We start from the raw sequence: 20,259 nt of genomic DNA, 5'->3' as shown, positions 1-20,259 counted from the left end.
TCCCCCAACGTTTCCTTACCCAGAATGCCCTGCAAATCTCAAATTTAGCTGAAAAAAATCAAATTTTTCACACATTTTTGTGTGTGAAAGTTGTGGCATCACCGGGCTGATACAAATTTCTTACCACATAGCGTTCCCCCGGGTCTCCCTATAAAAATGGTGCCTCACTCGTGTGGGAGGCCCAAGTACCCGCGACAGGAAAGGGCCCAAAACGTATTGAGGCGGAATGAAAATTGCCTACCTCAAAACGACCTGGTTTTGCAAGGGGGGTCACCTGGGTTTTTGGCCCGGTGCTCGGTGGCCACCTAGGGGAACCTACCAAACCCACACATTTCTGAAAACTAGACACCAGGGGGATTCCAGGGAGGTATGGCTTGCGTGGATCCCCCAACGTTTCCTTATCCAGAATGCCCTGCAAACCTAAAATTTAGATGAAAAAATCACCTTTTTCACACATTTTTGTGTGGGAAAGTTGTGGCATCACCGGGCTGACACAAATTTCCTACCACCCAGTGTTTCCCCGGGTCTCCTGATAAGAACGGTGCCTCACTAGTGTGGGAGGCCCAAGTACCCGCGACAGGCAAGGGCCCAAAACGTATTGAGGTGACATGAAAATTGCCTACCTCAAAACGACCTGGTTTTGCAAGGGGGGGTCACCTGGGTTTTTGGCCCGGTGCTCGGCGGCCATCTAGGGGAACCTACCAAACCCACACATTTCTGAAAACTAGACACCCGGGGAATTCCAGGGAGGTATGGCTTGCGTGGATCCCCCAACGTTTCCTTACCCAGAATGCCCTGCAAACCTCAAATTTTGCTGAAAAAAATCACCTTTTTCACACATTTTTGTGTGAGACAGTTGTGGCATCACCGGGCCGACACAAATTTCCTACCACCCAGCGTTCCCCCGGGTCTCCCGATAAAAATGGTGCCTCACTCGTGTGGGAGGCCCAAGTACCCGCGACAGGCAAGGGCCCAAAACGTATTGAGGCGACATGAAAATTGCCTACCTCAAAACGACCTGGTTTTGCAAGGGGGGTCACCTGGGTTTTTGACCCGGTGCTCGGTGGCCACCTAGGGGAACCTACCAAACCCACACATTTCTGAAAACTAGACACCAGGGGGATTCCAGGGAGGTATGGCTTGCGTGGATCCTCCAACGTTTCCTTACCCAGAATTCCCTGCAAACCTAAAATTTTGATGAAAAAATCACCTTTTTCACACATTTTTGTGTGGGAAAGTTGTGGCATCACCGGGCTGACACAAATTTCCTACCACCCAGCATTTCCCCGGGTCTCCCGATAAGAACGGTGCCTCACTAGTGTGGGAGGCCCAAGTACCCGCGACAGGCAAGGGCCCAAAACGTATTGAGGTGACATGAAAATTGCCTACCTCAAAACGACCTGGTTTTGCAAGGGGGGTCACCTGGGTTTTTGGCCCGGTGCTGGGTGGCCACCTAGGGGAACCTACCGAACCCACACATTTCTGAAAACTAGACACCCGGGGGGGTCCAGGGAGGTATGGCTTGCGTGGATCCCCCAACGTTTCCTTTCCCAGAATGCCCTGCAAACCTAAAATTTAGATGAAAAAATCACCTTTTTCACACATTTTTGTGTGGGGAAGTTGTGGCATCACCGGGCTGACACAAATTTCCTACCACCCAGCATTCCCCCGGGTCTCCCGATAAAAACGGTGCCTCACTCGTGTGGGAGGCCCGAACTACCCGCGACAGGCAAGGGCCCACAACGTAGTGAGGCGACATGAAAATTGCCTACCTCAAAACGACCTGGTTTTGCAAGGGGAGTCACCTGGGTTTTTGGCCCGGTGCTCGGCGGCCACCTAGGGGAACCTACCAAACCCACACATTTATGGAAACTAGACACCCGGGGGATTCCAGGGAGGTATGGTTTGCGTGGATCCCCCAACGTTTCCTTACCCAGAATGCCCTGCAAATCTCAAATTTAGCTGAAAAAAATCAAATTTTTCACACATTTTTGTGTGTGAAAGTTGTGGCATCACCGGGCTGATACAAATTTCTTACCACATAGCGTTCCCCCGGGTCTCCCTATAAAAATGGTGCCTCACTCGTGTGGGAGGCCCAAGTACCCGCGACAGGAAAGGGCCCAAAACGTATTGAGGCGGAATGAAAATTGCCTACCTCAAAACGACCTGGTTTTGCAAGGGGGGTCACCTGGGTTTTTGGCCCGGTGCTCGGTGGCCACCTAGGGGAACCTACCAAACCCACACATTTCTGAAAACTAGACACCAGGGGGATTCCAGGGAGGTATGGCTTGCGTGGATCCCCCAACGTTTCCTTATCCAGAATGCCCTGCAAACCTAAAATTTAGATGAAAAAATCACCTTTTTCACACATTTTTGTGTGGGAAAGTTGTGGCATCACCGGGCTGACACAAATTTCCTACCACCCAGTGTTTCCCCGGGTCTCCTGATAAGAACGGTTTCTCACTAGTGTGGGAGGCCCAAGTACCCGCGACAGGCAAGGGCCCAAAACGTATTGAGGTGACATGAAAATTGCCTACCTCAAAACGACCTGGTTTTGCAAGGGGGGGTCACCTGGGTTTTTGGCCCGGTGCTCGGCGGCCATCTAGGGGAACCTACCAAACCCACACATTTCTGAAAACTAGACACCCGGGGAATTCCAGGGAGGTATGGCTTGCGTGGATCCCCCAACGTTTCCTTACCCAGAATGCCCTGCAAACCTCAAATTTTGCTGAAAAAAAATCACCTTTTTCACACATTTTTGTGTGAGACAGTTGTGGCATCACCGGGCCGACACAAATTTCCTACCACCCAGCGTTCCCCCGGGTCTCCCGATAAAAATGGTGCCTCACTCGTGTGGGAGGCCCAAGTACCCGCGACAGGCAAGGGCCCAAAACGTATTGAGGCGACATGAAAATTGCCTACCTCAAAACGACCTGGTTTTGCAAGGGGGGTCACCTGGGTTTTTGGCCCGGTGCTCGGTGGCCACCTAGGGGAACCTACCAAACCCACACATTTCTGAAAACTAGACACCAGGGGGATTCCAGGGAGGTATGGCTTGCGTGGATCCTCCAACGTTTCCTTACCCAGAATTCCCTGCAAACCTAAAATTTTGATGAAAAAATCACCTTTTTCACACATTTTTGTGTGGGAAAGTTGTGGCATCACTGGGCTGACACAAATTTCCTACCACCCAGCGTTTCCCCGGGTCTCCCGATAAGAACGGTGCCTCACTAGTGTGGGAGGCCCAAGTACCCGCGACAGGCAAGGGCCCAAAACGTATTGAGGCGACATGAAAATTGCCTGCCTCAAAACGACCTGGTTTTGCAAGGGGGGTCAGCTGGGTTTTTGGCCCGGTGCTCGGCGGCCACCTAGGGGTACCTACCAAACCCACACATTTCTGAAAACTAGACACCCGGGGGATTCCAGGGAGGTATGGCTTGCGTGGATCCCCCAACGTTTCCTTACCCAGAATGCCCTGCAAACCTCAAATTTAGCTGAAAAAAATCACCTTTTTCACACATTTCTGTGTCGGGAAAGTTGTGGCATCACCGGGCTGACACAAATTTCCTACCACCCAGCATTCCCCCGGGTCACCCGATAAAAACGGTGCCTCACTCGTGTGGGAGACCCGAACTACCCGCGACAGGCAAGGGCCCACAACGTAGTGAGGCGACATGAAATTGCCTACCTCAAAATGACCTGGTTTTGCAAGGGGAGTCACCTGGGTTTTTGGCCCGGTGCTCGGCGGCCACCTAGGGGAACCTACCAAACCCACACATTTATGGAAACTAGACACCCGGGGGATTCCAGGGAGGTATGGTTTGCGTGGATCCCCCAACGTTTCCTTACCCAGAATGCCCTGCAAATCTCAAATTTAGCTAAAAAAATCAAAGTTTTCACACATTTTTGTGTGTGAAAGTTGTGGCATCACCGGGCTGATACAAATTTCTTACCACCTAGCGTTCCCCCGGGTCTCCCGATAAAAATGGTGCCTCACTCGTGTGGGAGGCCCAAGTACCCACGACAGGCAAGGGCCCAAAACCTATTGAGGCGGAATGAAAATTGCCTACCTCAAAACGACCTGGTTTTGCAAGGGGGGTCACCTGGGTTTTTGGCCCGGTGCTCGGTGGCCACCTAGGGGAACCTACCAAACCCACACATTTCTGAAAACTAGACACCAGGGGGATTCCAGGGAGGTATGGCTTGCGTGGATCCCCCAACGTTTCCTTATCCAGAATGCCCTGCAAACCTAAAATTTAGATGAAAAAATCACCTTTTTCACACATTTTTGTGTGGGAAAGTTGTGGCATCACCGGGCTGACACAAATTTCCTACCACCCAGTGTTTCCCCGGGTCTCCCGATAAAAACGGTGCCTCACTCGTGTGGGAAGCCCAAGTACCCGCGACAGGCAAGGGCCCAAAAAGTATTGAGGCGACATGAAAATTGCCTACCTCAAAACGACCTGGTTTTGCAAGGGGATCACCTGGGTTTTTGGGCCGGTGCTCGGCGGCCACCTAGGGGAACCTACCAAACCCACACATTTCTGAAAACTAGACACCCGGGGGATTCCAGGGAGGTATGGCTTGCGCGGATCCCCCAACGTTTCCTTACCCAGAATGCCCTGCAAACCTAAAATTTAGATGAAAAAATCACCTTTTTCACACATTTTTGTGTGGGAAAGTTGTGGCATCACCGGCCTGACACAAATTTCCTACCACCCAGCGTTTCCCCGGGTCTCCCGATAAGAACGGTGCCTCAGTAGTGTGAGAGGCCCAAGTACCCGCGACAGGCAAGGGCCCAAAACGTATTGAGGCGACATGAAAATTGCCTACCTCAAAACGACCTGGTTTTGCAAGGGGGGTCACCTGGGTTTTTGGCCCGGTGCTCGGCGGCCACCTAGGGGAACCTACCAAACCCACACATTTCTGAAAACTAGACACCCGGGGGATTCCAGGGAGGTATGGCTTGCATGGATCCCCCAACGTTTCCTTACCCAGAATGCCCTGCAAACCTCAAATTTAGCTGAAAAAAATCACCTTTTTCACACATTTCTGTGTCGGGAAAGTTGTGGCATCACCGGGCTGACACAAATTTCCTACCACCCAGCATTCCCCCGGGTCTCCCGATAAAAACGGTGCCTCACTCGTGTGGGAGGCCCGAACTACCCGCGACAGGCAAGGGCCCACAACGTAGTGAGGCGACATGAAAATTGCCTACCTCAAAACGACCTGGTTTTGCAAGGGGAGTCACCTGGGTTTTTGGCCCGGTGCTCGGCGGCCACCTAGGGGAACCTACCAAACCCACACATTTATGGAAACTAGACACCCGGGGGATTCCAGGGAGGTATGGTTTGCGTGGATCCCCCAACGTTTCCTTACCCAGAATGCCCTGCAAATCTCAAATTTAGCTGAAAAAAATCAAATTTTTCACACATTTTTGTGTGTGAAAGTTGTGGCATCACCGGGCTGATACAAATTTCTTACCACATAGCGTTCCCCTGGGTCTCCCGATAAAAATGGTGCCTCACTCGTGTGGGAGGCCCAAGTACCGGCGACAGGAAAGGGCCCAAAACGTATTGAGGCGGAATGAAAATTGCCTACCTCAAAACGACCTGGTTTTGCAAGGGGGGTCACCTGGGTTTTTGGCCCGGTGCTCGGTGGCCACCTAGGGGAACCTACCAAACCCACACATTTCTGAAAACTAGACACCAGGGGGATTCCAGGGAGGTATGGCTTGCGTGGATCCCCCAACGTTTCCTTATCCAGAATGCCCTGCAAACCTAATATTTAGATGAAAAAATCACCTTTTTCACACATTTTTGTGTGGGAAAGTTGTGGCATCACCGGGCTGACACAAATTTCCTACCACCCAGTGTTTCCCCGGGTCTCCTGATAAGAACGGTGCCTCACTAGTGTGGGAGGCCCAAGTACCCGCGACAGGCAAGGGCCCAAAACGTATTGAGGTGACATGAAAATTGCCTACCTCAAAACGACCTGGTTTTGCAAGGGGGGTCACCTGGGTTTTTGGCCCGGTGCTCGGCGGCCATCTAGGGGAACCTACCAAACCCACACATTTCTGAAAACTAGACACCCGGGGAATTCCAGGGAGGTATGGCTTGCGTGGATCCCCCAACGTTTCCTTACCCAGAATGCCCTGCAAACCTCAAATTTAGCTGAAAAAAATCACCTTTTTCACACATTTTTGTGTGGGACAGTTGTGGCATCACCGGGCTGACACAAATTTCCTACCACCCAGCGTTCCCCCGGGTCTCCCGATAAAAACGGTGCCTCACTCGTGTGGGAGGCCCAAGTACCCGCGACAGGCAAGGGCCCAAAACGTATTGAGGCGACATGAAAATTGCCTACCTCAAAACGACCTGGTTTTGCAAGGGGGGTCACCTGGGTTTTTGGCCCGGTGCTCGGTGGCCACCTAGGGGAACCTACCAAACCCACACATTTCTGAAAACTAGACACCAGGGGGATTCCAGGGAGGTATGGCTTGCGTGGATCCTCCAACGTTTCCTTACCCAGAATTCCCTGCAAACCTAAAATTTAGATGAAAAAATCACCTTTTTCACACATTTTTGTGGTGGAAAGTTGTGGCATCACTGGGCTGACACAAATTTCCTACCACCCAGCGTTTCCCCGGGTCTCCCGATAAGAACGGTGCCTCACTAGTGTGGGAGGCCCAAGTACCCGCGACAGGCAAGGGCCCAAAACGTATTGAGGCGACATGAAAATTGCCTGCCTCAAAACGACCTGGTTTTGCAAGGGGGGTCACCTGGGTTTTTGGCCCGGTGCTCGGCGGCCACCTAGGGGAACCTACCAAACCCACACATTTCTGAAAACTAGACACCCGGGGGATTCCAGGGAGGTATGGCTTGCGTGGATCCCCCAACGTTTCCTTACCCAGAATGCCCTGCAAACCTCAAATTTAGCTGAAAAAAATCACCTTTTTCACATATTTCTGTGTCGGGAAAGTTGTGGCATCACCGGGCTGACACAAATTTCCTACCACCCAGCATTCCCCCGGGTCTCCCGATAAAAACGGTGCCTCACTCGTGTGGGAGACCCGAACTACCCGCGACAGGCAAGGGCCCACAACGTAGTGAGGCGACATGAAAATTGCCTACCTCAAAATGACCTGGTTTTGCAAGGGGAGTCACCTGGGTTTTTGGCCCGGTGCTCGGCGGCCACCTAGGGGAACCTACCAAACCCACACATTTATGGAAACTAGACACCCGGGGGATTCCAGGGAGGTATGGTTTGCGTGGATCCCCCAACGTTTCCTTACCCAGAATGCCCTGCAAATCTCAAATTTAGCTAAAAAAAATCAAATTTTTCACACATTTTTGTGTGTGCAAGTTGTGGCATCACCGGGCTGATACAAATTTCTTACCACCTAGCGTTCCCCCGGGTCTCCCGATAAAAATGGTGCCTCACTCGTGTGGGAGGCCCAAGTACCCACGACAGGCAAGGGCCCAAAACCTATTGAGGCGGAATGAAAATTGCCTACCTCAAAACGACCTGGTTTTGCAAGGGGGGTCACCTGGGTTTTTGGCCCGGTGCTCGGTGGCCACCTAGGGGAACCTACCAAACCCACACATTTCTGAAAACTAGACACCAGGGGGATTCCAGGGAGGTATGGCTTGCGTGGATCCCCCAACGTTTCCTTATCCAGAATGCCCTGCAAACCTAAAATTTAGATGAAAAAATCACCTTTTTCACACATTTTTGTGTGGGAAAGTTGTGGCATCACCGGGCTGACACAAATTTCCTACCACCCAGTGTTTCCCCGGGTCTCCCGATAAAAACGGTGCCTCACTCGTGTGGGAAGCCCAAGTACCCGCGACAGGCAAGGGCCCAAAATGTATTGAGGCGACATGAAAATTGCCTACCTCAAAACGACCTGGTTTTGCAAGGGGATCACCTGGGTTTTTGGCCCGATGCTCGACGGCCACCTAGGAGAACCTACCAAACCCACACATTTCTGAAAACTAGACACCCGGGGGATTCCAGGGAGGTATGGCTTGCGCGGATCCCCCAACGTTTCCTTACCCAGTATGCCCTGCAAACTTCAAATTTAGCTGAAAAATCCACCTTTTTCATACATTTTTGTGTGGGAAAGTTGTGGCATCACCGGGCTGACACAAATTTCCTACCACCCAGCGTTCCCCCGGGTCTCCCGATAAAAACGGTGCCTCACTTGTGTGGGAGGCCCAAGTACCCGCGACAGGCAAGGGCCCAAAACGTATTGAGGCGGAATGAAAATTGCCTACCTCAAAACGACCTGGTTTTGCAAGGGGGGTCACCTGGGTTTTGGGCCCGGTGCTCGGTGGCCACCTAGGGGAACCTACCAAACCCACACATTTCTGAAAACTAGACACCCGGGGATTCCAGGGAGGTATGGCTTGCGCGGATCCCCCAACGTTTCCTTACCCAGAATGCCCTGCAAACCTCAAATTTAGCTGAAAAAATCACCTTTTTCACACATTTTTGTGTGGGACAGTTGTGGCATCACCGGGCTGACACAAATTTCCTACCACCCAGCGTTCCCCCAGGTCTCCCGATAAAAACGGTGCCTCACTCGTGTGGGAGGCCCAAGTACCCGCGACATGCAAGGGCCCAAAATGTATTGAGGCGACATGAAAATTGCCTACCTCAAAACTACCTGGTTTTGCAAGGGGATCACCTGGGTTTTTGGCCCGGTGCTCGGCGGCCACCTAGGGGAACCTACCAAACCCACACATTTCTGAAAACTAGACACCCGGGGGATTCCAGGGAGGTATGGCTTGCGCGGATCCCCCAACGTTTCCTTACCCAGAATGCCCTGCAAACCTCAAATTTAGCTGAAAAATCCACCTTTTTCATACATTTTTGTGTGGGAAAGTTGTGGCATCACCGGGCTGACACAAATTTCCTACCACCCAGCGTTCCCCCTGGTCTCCTGATAAAAACGGTGCCTCACTTGTGTGGGAAGCCTAAGGACCCGCCACGGGCAAGGGCCCAAAATGTAATGAGGCGCACTACGTTTAGGACCCTAGCCTGTTGAGGCGCACTACGTTTTGGACCCTTGTCTGTCGCGGGTACTTGGGCCTCCCACACAAGTGAGGCACCATTTTTATTAGGAGACCCGGGGGAACGCTGGGTGGTAGGAAATTTGTGTCAGCCCGGTGATGCCACAACTTTCCCACGCTAAATTTGAGGTTTGTAGGGCATTCTGGGTAAGGAAACGTTGGGGGATCCACGCAAGCCATACCTACCTGGAATCCCCTGGGTGTCAGGTTTTCAGAAATGTGTGGGTTTGGTAGGTTTCCCTAGATGGCCGCCAAGCCCGGGGCCAAAAACTCATATGGGACCACCTTTGCAAAACCAGGTTGTTTTGTGATAGGTAATTTTGATGTCTCCTCAATAGGTTTTGGGCCCTTGCCTGACGCGGGCACTAGGCCTACCCACGTAAGTGAGGTACCATTTTTCTCTGAAGACTTTGGGGAATGCAGGGTGGGTGGAATTTTGTGGACCCACGCAGATTCCAGAACTTTCCACCACAGAAATGTGAGGAAAATGTGTTATTTTGGACACATTTTTAGGTTTGCAATGGATTCTGGGTAACAGAACCTGGTGAGAGCCAGTGAAGTCACCCCATCCAGGATTCCCCTCGGTGTCTAGGTTTAAAAAATGTACAGGTTTGCTAGGTTTGCCTACGTGCCCACTGCGCTAGGGCCCAAAATCCACAGGTATGCACATTGCTAAAAACAATTCGGAGCCCAGTGGGCTTTCTGCCACCCTGGGGCGGAATCGGGGATAGGGGTTTCATCCTGATATGCCCCTAAAGGGGCAGAAAGACTGTGGCTACTTTTTGTGGGGGTGGGGGCATTGGTATGACCATTTTGGGCAGCCCCCACCCCAACGCCTAAAAAAAGCCTGCGTACTCGCTGGCGCCTAGTGGGCTTTCTGCCCCCCCAGGGGGCAGATCAGGGGCCACTGCCACCATCTGCCCTCAAGGGGGGAGCAGAAAAACTGGAATTTTTCTGGGGGTGGGGTGGGGTATTGTCATGCCCATTTTGGGGATCCCCTACCCCTACACTAATAAAACAAAATAATCCATGGTTTCTAGTGGGCCTTCTGCGCCCCCCGGAGTGGCAGATTAGGGGCCAATGCCCCATCTGCCCCCCGGGGGGGGGGCAGAAAGACTGTAATATTTGGGGGATGGGTGGTGGGGTGGGGGCATGGGCCTGCCCGTTTTGGGCAGCCCCACCCCTATTTTTATTTTTTTCAAAATTCCCTGGTGTCTAGTGGGCTTTTTGCCGCCCCGGGGGGGCATATTGGGGGCTACTGCCCCCATCTGCCCCTCAGGGGGGGCAAAAAGACTACATTGTGCCAAAATAATCAGGGGGAGCAAAGGCCCTTGCCCAAGGGGCCGCTCCCCCCTCCCTGGTGTCTAGTGGGTGGATCCCTGCTTGGGGATCGCCCTCCTGTAGCGATCCCCAAGCAGGGATCCACTGGGGAGGGGTACCATTGGAAAGCGGAGATTCTCCCCTTTCCAACGATACCTCTCCCGTCTTTCTACGTGCTCAGGGGGCTGAGATAGCCCACTGAGCACGTAGAAAGAGAAACAGAAATGAGCCTCTTGGCTCATTTCAGTTTCACTTTCAGTGTAATGACGTCGGCGTGACGTGCGCGCCGATCGTCATTACACTGAAAGCAGGGGGGGGGGCCTTGGGAGCTGGGGAAGCTCTTCCCCAGCTCCCGAGGTTATTTTTAGTGAAAGGGAATCCCTCTGGTACCCGCACCAGAGGGATTCCCCAGGGAATGCCTCATGACGAGCTGGACTCGACATGGGCACAGCGCGACTGTGCTCCATGACGAGTCCAGCTCTTCATGGGTACAGAAGGGGTTAATGCATGAACAGTTGAATTCAAATCATCAGTTTTACAAAAATGCAACGAACACAATGATGAATGGGCAGACAAATTTAAGAGACGTAAAAAAATGTGTCTGATTTACATGCTGTAGATGCCTGCTACCACAAACAGTGTTACGTCAATTTTTATACTGGAAAATTAATTCCCGGGCAGTTCACTGATAACCCTCCAATATCTTCAGGTCGACCAGAGGACTCAGTTCGCCAGGAAACTTTTCTTCAAGTAGTTAAATACATGGAGGCAAATGATGAAGAACAAACTACTGTTAAAGAACTTGTTAATAAAATGCGAGAATTACTGCCAGAAGATAGCGAACCATACAGTTCGAAGTATATGAAACAAAAACTCAAAGAGCATTTTGAAGATGAAATCTTCATAGGAACAGTTGCAGGGACTGCTGATGTCGTTACTTTTAAAAGTACAGCTGCTCATGTATTGCAAGAGTACCACAGTCATAGCCATGAAGATGTTGAAGAGGGTCGAAACAATCTCCTTATAGCAGCTGCTGAAATAATAAGAAATGATATTAAAGACATCCCTGTAGAACCAGAAACATATCCACCCATTGAAAACATGAGTAGTGTTGACTATCATGTGAGCTATATTCCTGATTCGTTAAGGCTCTTATTATCAGTTTTTGTTACTGATAAAACCAACAGAGAGAGAAAAGTAGCTTCTATAGGACAGGCAATTATGCAAGCTGTGTGCCCACGAGTCTTAGTTGCACCGTTGCAGTTAGGGCTGGCAGTTCAATTACATGACAACACACGCTCGAGATTTGTTGTTGAAGCAGTAAATCATATGGGATTCTGCAGCTCCTATTCAGAAGTTCTTCGTTTTGAACGTTCAGCTGCAGCAGAAAGAGGAAATACTATACCTGTCCTTGTGGAACCTTCTGAAAGTCCTCCGAAATTCGTTCAATATGCAGCTGACAATATTGATCACAATACTATTACAATAGATGGCCATGGTACTTTTCATGGGATGGGCATTATTGCCACTGTGACTCCAACTGGAAAATTTTCAACGGTCATTAAGAAACATCAAGTTTCATTTGAAGAACTGAGGAGGTTGGGGCCAATCCCAATAAAAACATATCATTCACAGGCCAGTGGGATGCGTTTCTTAAAGTATAATTCCATTAAGGAAATCGCGTACAGTGACCCATCTGAAAACCTGGATATTTTATTGAACATCTTACATCTACTCAGCAACAGTGTTCCAGGATGGCAAGGAGTATGCCAACTACTACATAAAGGTAACCATCCCGGTGTATCATCTGTCATCTTTCTGCCAATGATTAACATGGATCCAACAAATGAGACGTGTATTCTCTCAACACAGTTTTTTGTTTCTGACCATGCCAAGAGATACAGCCAGACCCCTGTTATAACATTCGACCAGCCTCTTTTCCACAAAGCACTTAGCATCATAGCCAATGAATCACAGGATAGTCCTTTGAAGAAGGTCATTCTGAGACTAGGAGGCCTGCACACAATCATGAGTTTTCTTGGATGCATCGGTTTTTTGATGAGTGGAGCAGGCTTGGTTGATACACGTGAGATCATATATGCAGGAAATGCTGTAAAGCACATGCTTTCTGGTAAAGCTATTGCAAGAGCGATTCATGGTCATCTTATTGTTTCATCAGTTTTCAACACGATTTTAGCAACGCAAGCCCTAGATGATAACGACGATTTACAGGCAGCTAGATCATTGTTTAATAATCTTCTTAATGGGGAGCTTTCTGTTGAGGATATTACACATAATGCTGTTGTCGAAATTGCAACCAAACTGCTAAAGTCCAAAGATGAACTTAAATTTTACAGGACTCCTTGACTTTGGTTGCAATATTTGGAAATGGTCAACAGTCTGAAACAATTCTTAAAAGCTGAAAGAACAGGACATTGGCATCTACATCTTGCAATGGTAAATGAGATGCTACCATTTTTTGCAGCATGTGGCCATAATTTATATGCCAGTTCTGCACGACTGTATTATGAGAGAATGTTTGAGCTTGACTTTGAAGCTCCTGATGTATACACAGCATTTACAAATGGTCTGCATGTTTTCCGAAGAAGTGATAGGTTTTGTGGTGGCCTTTCCACTGATTTGGTAATTGAACAAGTTCTAATGAAGAATATAGAAGGATTCGGCAGAATGATGCATGGAAAAGGTATGACAGAACAGCAGCAGCTTGTCTGGGTTATGTCACGCCCTATTTGCGCCCATTTGAATGAATGCATGCAGGACTTTGCTTCAGTGAAGTATTCAGCAAGTGAGCAACATGTTACTATGACCAGTTCAAGAATTGAACGCGATAAAGGAGATACACAGAAAGTACTGGTATATGTAGAACAGTTCAATGTTTTTGAGCGAGACAGCAACCTGCGTAACATTGTCACGGGTGTTACTTATGGCAGTGATGTTAATCCTGAACTTGCAGAAGAAATTGGAAATAGAATTCATAATGAGATGACCGACAAAAGAGTCTCTGAGTTCTCTTTCAGAAAAAGCAAACAGGTGAAGGTAATGAAATCAGTTCAATCTGTTAAATTGAAAGAAGAAACCTTTGTTATGGATCCTGAACTATTGTTTCAGCGCTTGTTGCTTTGTTCTCAGACTAGTGGCGTGGATTTGCAGGAGGTGTTTCGTTATGAGCTTTGCTCATACCCAGCTAGTTTATTCAATAAGCATGGACTTATGAGGGAATCTGGGAAGTCGCAGCTTGCCAATTATATTAAAGAGCAGCCGTTGCTAACATGCCCGAAAATATGCAGTTCGTCATTGATGGTGGGTGGCTACTACATCACCTGCCTTGGAGTCCGAATCAGACATTCCATGAGCTGCTTTGTGTCTATGAGAGATATGTGCTAACAAAGTATGGCCAGGCAATAATAGTATTCAACAGATATGGAGATACGTTTTCTACAAAATCAGAAGCCCATCTAAAAAGAAACAGAGGTATTGTAGGACCTAAAGTAAATTTCATAACTTCTACCTCCATCACTATCCAGAAACAATTATTTCTGAGTAATAATGAAAATAAACAAGCCTTCATTGATCAATTATTGCAAAAGTTACAAGAAGCTGGGTGTAAAACAAAGCAAGCTCATAGTGATGCAGACTTCATGGTCGTTTTGGAGGCTATTGAGTCGGCCAAAACTCATCCTACAGCCATTGTTGGTGAGGACACCGATCTTCTCATACTACTCCCTCATCATTTTCAAGAAAACCAATTTGATATTTTCCTTTGCCCAGAACCTAAGAAATCTTCCAAAAATATAACTGTGTATGATATTAGGAAATTAGCAAAAGGTTTATGCTCTCACATCTTATTTGCTCACGCCGTATTAGGATGTGATACCTCCTCCAAACCATTTGGATTAGGAAAACGTGACTCCATAAATTTGCTAAGAAAATCAGGCAGCTTCAAAGAAAGTGCTGCCGTATTCCAAACTTCACAAAAATCAACAGAAGAAATTGAAAATGCTGGTCTTAATGCTATTATAGAGTTGCATGGAGGAATAACAGGAGACAGCACACTACATGACATGAGACTTCGAACTTTCACTTCAAAGGCAACAAAATCAACAATACATGTGAAACCGGAAGTCTTGCCTCCTACAGAGGATGCCTGCAAATTTCATTCACTCAGAGTATATCATCAGGTGCAGCAGTGGATGGGTATTCATATGGATCCATTACAGTGGGTATTTGAAGTGAAAGATGGAAGATTGGCTCCCATTAGAATGAGTCAAGCACCAGCACCAGATCATATATTAAAAATTGTGAAATATGGCTGTAGCAAGAGTCAATGTGTGACTCTGCAATGTATATGCAAAAGACAGGGAATAGTGTGAACAGATGCGTGCACGGATTGTCGAGGAATACGCTGTTGCAATTCCATGGAAGTGGACATGGACGATGATTGAAATCATACTATTCTTATACTGAGGAGTGCTGTTTGAATGTATCTCTTTAACAATTTTCATTTGTCAGTGTCATATTGAGAAGTGCTATATTATCTAGTTGAAATTTGTTTATCCTTTTCAAATGATGTTAAAAAAATGTAAATAAAAAAAATGTCAAAACTATGTTTGGCATATTAACATATAATTATCGTTGTTTATTGTATTAATCACAATTTGATATTATGGTCATCAGAAACAATTTTTGATGTTATTTTTGACTTTCCCGTCCCTAAAAACATATTAAATGATACCACACATGGGCATATAAACAGTTATACCCTATATCTCTAATAATGGGCAGCCATTATGAAAAATCCGCCATATTGGATTAACGCGTCATGATAGAGTGGTAGACTTTTCACCATCGTTTTCTATGGAAAAACTTGAATAACAATTCACTCCCAGAAATTGTATTGCAATTAGTTCTAGGTTAGCCCATTTTTGGAACTAATTTGACTAGACTATTGTTGAAACATTGACAAAACCTTATGCAGGACTTCGTCATGTGTTAACCTGTCTGGTGCATGTATGAGATTACTTCATTTTTTAGTCCCTTGAGTAAGTTTACCATGAGATGCTGAAAGACTGATACCACTGACGCTAGTCCAAACGGCATGCAGCAAAACTGGAAAATGCCAGATGGGGAATTAAACGCAGTGAGATGGTGTGACTCATTGTCTAATTCAACTTGGTGGTATGCTGATGCGAGATCGAGTTTGGTGAAGAACTGGGCACCTGCAACCATGGCTAACATCTCAGTGATGTTGGGTAGTGGGTGGGAGTCCACCCATATCACTTTGTTCAAGCTGCGCAAGTGTATGCAGATCCTGAGCTCGTTGTTTTTCTAGCATGCAACGACCAATGTAGATGACCAGTCTGAAGATTTGACTGGTCTGATTGCACCTCTGTTGCACAGCGCTGTCAGTTCTTTTTCAAGGTCCTCTCTGATACTAAAAGGAACAGTCCTTAACTTGTGTTTTACAGGGACGGCTCCCTCCTTGACTTTTATCTTGTGCCTGAAACCTTTTATTTTTCCTAGGCCTCCTGAGAACACTTTGGGATAATTGTTCAACAGCTCTTCAACCTGAGAAGAATTACGTATGGCCAACACCTGTTCTTTAGCCCCAGGACATAGCATCATATCAAACAGACCTTGATGAAACCATCCAAGCATGTTCAGTCCTTTGATTGCTATGTAGATTTTTCCTTGTATGCGCCGGACCTTAAATTCAATGATATCTTCAAAATATCCCAACAGATCAATTTTACACCCTTCGTAGGATACTGGTGCGCGATCAGGGAGTATCAACTGTCTCTCACCCCAATTGGCATTAAATAGCGTTTGGGTAATCATGGTGATGCGCTCACCTGAATCCACAATAAGTCGTAGACTCTTCTCCCCAACCAGGATGTTGGCTTAGGGATCCACACAATCTGCTGGGTCACCCGTTCTGACTTCACTCTCAATGACCACTAGAACCATGTCTTTCATCTCTGACATAAGGTCTTCTGCATCACTGTCACTGGTGTCCTTCACATGACCCACCCTGACCTGCTCTTTCCTCTGTCCCTGGCAGACTTTAGAAAATGCCCCACTTTTCTACAAGACCTACATACAACATTTTTTGCTGGGCACAGTCTTTTATGTTTGTTGTGCCTAGTGTTACTGCACCAAAAGCAAATGTCTGTCCTTTTGAAAAACTACTCTGAAAACCTTCCCTTTTTTTCTGGGATTGTTGATGCATACTGGTGTAACCACCGCAACAGTTTTTCTCTAATTCCTTCACAGACACAGTTTCAATACTCTTGGCAATGCCGAAATACTCATAAAGTGTGGGATTCCCTAACGACAGAAGTTGTTGCCTAATGGTTCTATCTGTGTAATGGCTAATAAACTGGTCACGTACTAATTGCTCGCTAAAGTTTTCAAAATCACAATCAGCTATCAATTTTCTGAGTACACTAATATATGTGTCAACGTTCTCATCACTTTTTTGTATTCTTTCAAAGAACTTGTGTCTTATTACTACTATGCTCTGCTGGACATCAGATCTACAATCTAGTTTCTTTATTGTTTCTCGGTATTTGTCTAGCTCCTCTTCACCACCCTCCACGGGGTCCGGAAGGTGTTTAAGAGTTGCTCTCCCTTGAAAACCATACAAATGCAACAATAAAAACTTTTTCCTTTCAGGCATCAATCTATGTGCTCCTATGGCCCCTAAATATGTTTCAAAAGCGTCAAGCCAGTGACGCCAGCTAATGGGAGGATCACCTGGAGAGTCAAGAAAGGGTGGTGGTGGTTGAACAGCCTGCATAGTGTTTTTTTTGTAGAACTATATAGTTTTGACCTTAAGAATTTCACTGTCACCATACAGCAATATGTAAATTGTGAGTAGTAATAAAAACACAATTGCAGCAATATAAGATCTTACAGTTCCCACAAACAGCGAGCCATGCGGCAAGCATAACGCCAACAAATTGTACATCAACCATGGAATGCCAACCGTCACTTAGCCTAAGTGTCATGGTGCAAGCCAAAGGGCAGCTTGGGCCGTGACATCACAGTGTGTCCACGAGCAGAAGGCACGAGGACAGGCTACTACGCCTTCCTTGAAAAAGTGTTGGGGGTGAGGAGATTGGAACTCAGGGGGGTGCAGATGTTGCTGGGTTTCCTGAACTTTTCACGCAAGGTAGTGCGGGTTGGCTGGACATTTTGCAGAGGATTGGGTTTGGGCATTGTTGGGGCTGTTCTGCCCCATCACAAGATATGGATTTCCATGGGGGTGAGGGCAGACTTGCAAGTTTGGAATTCTTTTTTGCAGGATTTCAATGGCGTCTCCATGCACTTTCTTGAAGAGGACACAGTGTGGCAGGTACAGATTTTCGACAATGCTGCAGGAGCGCATGGTTTTGTTTTGGTTTGTTCTGGGATAGATTCTGGTGTGCTGAGGTCTGGCCAGGGACCAGTTGACCCAAGGGTGGAGTATTGCCTTTTTGGAGTTCTCTCCACTGCTGCTGGTGGCATTGTCAGTCTAGGGGAAAGAATTGGCAAACAGGACGTTGCTATTCCATGTGAACAATATGACTGTGGTGCACTTGGTCAACAAACAGTAGGTGAGAGAGACTTGAGGGTGTTTCGCATGCTGCGCAAATTCATGTTGTTGTGCTAACAGCTGAACATAGTTTTTAAGGCTAAACATGTACTTGGGGTCAACAACTCTCTTGCTGATTCCTTGTCTCATTCACAGTGGCAGCATTTTCACAGTCCGGCACCGGGAGCAGAGGCTTGCAAACACCAGTCCTGGTGGACATCTGGGAGTGAGGGGTGTAAGAGCATTTAGGCTGACTGACAAATCTTTAGCTGAGGCCACCAGGAGGAGTTTTTGGCTGGCTTGGAGTGAATTTGTGTCTTTTGAGGACCATTCCGGGAGTTTGTCAAGCATGGACTAGGTGGACTAGGAAAGGAGGGCCATGGGTTTTGTTTTGTTTCTAATTGGCCGTGGTCTGTTACCTGCTGCAATAGCGGGTAAAATGGCTGGTTTATCCTTTTATGGAAACCTGTATTGGGGATTCGATCTCGTGGAGGATGACATATTGGGGAAAGTGTTGAAAGGTTGGGGCAGAGCAAGGTAGAGGAGTGAAAGACAGTTGAGGGAGGTGATTACATTTGATTTGTTGCTTGATCTGCTGCATCTTTTGCCTGAGTGTTGTGTTGATTGTTTTAAGGTTGCTCTGTTTTGGCTGACCATGATATGGATGTATTTCAGTGCATTTTGGGTGTCTAAGCACTTGGGTATGAAGTCTGAGATGGGTGTGCTGTGTGGTGAAGTACATTTGGAAGGGAGTAGATTGGGTATTTGGCTGAGAAAATCCAAGACTGATCAGTTAGGGAGGGTAACATGAATTTGGTTACAGCAAGGAGGTACGAAGAAAGAATGGATTGAATTCACTGCCTAGCCGAGGTCAGGCGGCGGTTTTCTGCCATGAGAATGGGTGTAGACTGAGAGCTTTTCAGGTGTTGAGCCTGCTTTGTTAGACAAGCGTCTGACTGCCATCATTGCAGGATGGATACCAGCTGACATGTAGTCAGCGGTCCCACCCGCCATATTATGATCAGACTGCCATGCAGGCAGTTGGAAAGATGCCGTTTTCTATTGCAGCTTGAGAAGCGGCCCGGAAAAGGGCCGCAGCACTTGCCACAATAGAAATAGGCATGTTTCAAACATCCATGCGCCATGTGCCAGGCACCATGAGACACACAGTCCATGGATGTTTGGGGGAGGCACCACAAGCACCCCCCAGACCTCATAGGGAATGGGGGCCCTGCTAAGGGCCCCCAAAGTCCCTTTCAGTCTGCCTGTACATGGCGGTTACACTTCCATGAGCAGCCTGAGTAAAACGGTAATTTTAATCCCTACAGTGGTGCCTGAGCATGCACCGCCCCCATGGTAGAGATTACGGTCTGACCGCTGCCCCGATGGGCTCCTTGAGCCAGTCAGAAAAGCAGCTGTCTGTCACTAGAACCGATGGCTCTGACCGCCAGATCATAATTCGACGGTCGGACGGTTTATATGGATGGCGGTGAGACCGCCTGGACAGGCTGTCGGTAGCTGTCTCACCACCATTGTGACAAGGCACCTAGTTTGAAACACACTGCTAATCCTTTTGATATAAAAGTTTAATTTTCAATGAATGTTATTACTACATGTTATAGGATATACATTTTCTTCATATTGCTATTATCCTGAAGATGATTTGATGCTGTTTTCTGCCTTTGAAAAAATAGTAACACCCATGTTAAAAATGTTATAATAGAAAAGTAAAGTACTCACCTCTTTGAAAATATCAAGGCTATATGTGTTGTCATCATCAGCAAAATATACAACTCCTTCTACTGAGCGGTTGGACTTAAATGTGTCTCGCAGCCAGGATAGCGCCAAGTTTCTTTGCACAGTACCCCTAGACTTTATTACACCCGTTGGGGTTTGGATGAACAAATGGGTGTATCGTAGACCACACTTTTTCAGAAAAGAGGTGACCAGCTGTGTCTTATTTGTGGAATCCTCAACAACAATCCAGTGGAATTCTGGGACATGTAGAAATGTGTTGGAAACACGTGTCAACTCTGCTTTCTGCACCAGCCGTGTGAAGGTGGGGGTTATTGCAAAGATAGTTGGTAGTTTGGTACGCTCATCCTTTTTCTGTCTAAAGACTGAAAAAGAGATTGCAAAAAGTATGTTACTTGCAAGCAGCTAGATTTTTTTGTAATATAAGACTTTTTTACTCTACTGAAAGGCAACTATTTATTTCCTGTACATTTAATAGGATGAATATAATATATAGGCACACAATTTATAAAA

The 20,259-nt window shown here is 47.4% G+C and overlaps 1 protein-coding gene across 1 annotated transcript in view; it reads right to left on the bottom strand.

The window, feature by feature from the left end:
* LOC146871493 (galactosylgalactosylxylosylprotein 3-beta-glucuronosyltransferase 1-like) overlaps positions 1 to 20,259 on the bottom strand; it is a gene marked incomplete at its 5' end in the record, with an annotated part of 689,458 nt that overhangs the window by 651,845 nt on the left and 17,354 nt on the right. Inside the window, one exon of the mRNA XM_085647092.1 lies at positions 19,732 to 20,111. Within this exon, the coding sequence (XP_085503218.1) occupies positions 19,732 to 20,111 (380 nt within the window). The remainder of the gene's footprint in view (positions 1 to 19,731; positions 20,112 to 20,259) is intronic.

The sequence above is a fragment of the Triturus cristatus genome, chromosome 1_1 (assembly GCF_964204655.1).
Source record: "Triturus cristatus chromosome 1_1, aTriCri1.1, whole genome shotgun sequence".
Taxonomy (NCBI): Eukaryota; Metazoa; Chordata; class Amphibia; order Caudata; family Salamandridae; genus Triturus; species Triturus cristatus.
Note: the sequence above shows the minus strand (reverse complement) of the source record. Positions and strands in the feature narration are given on the sequence as shown.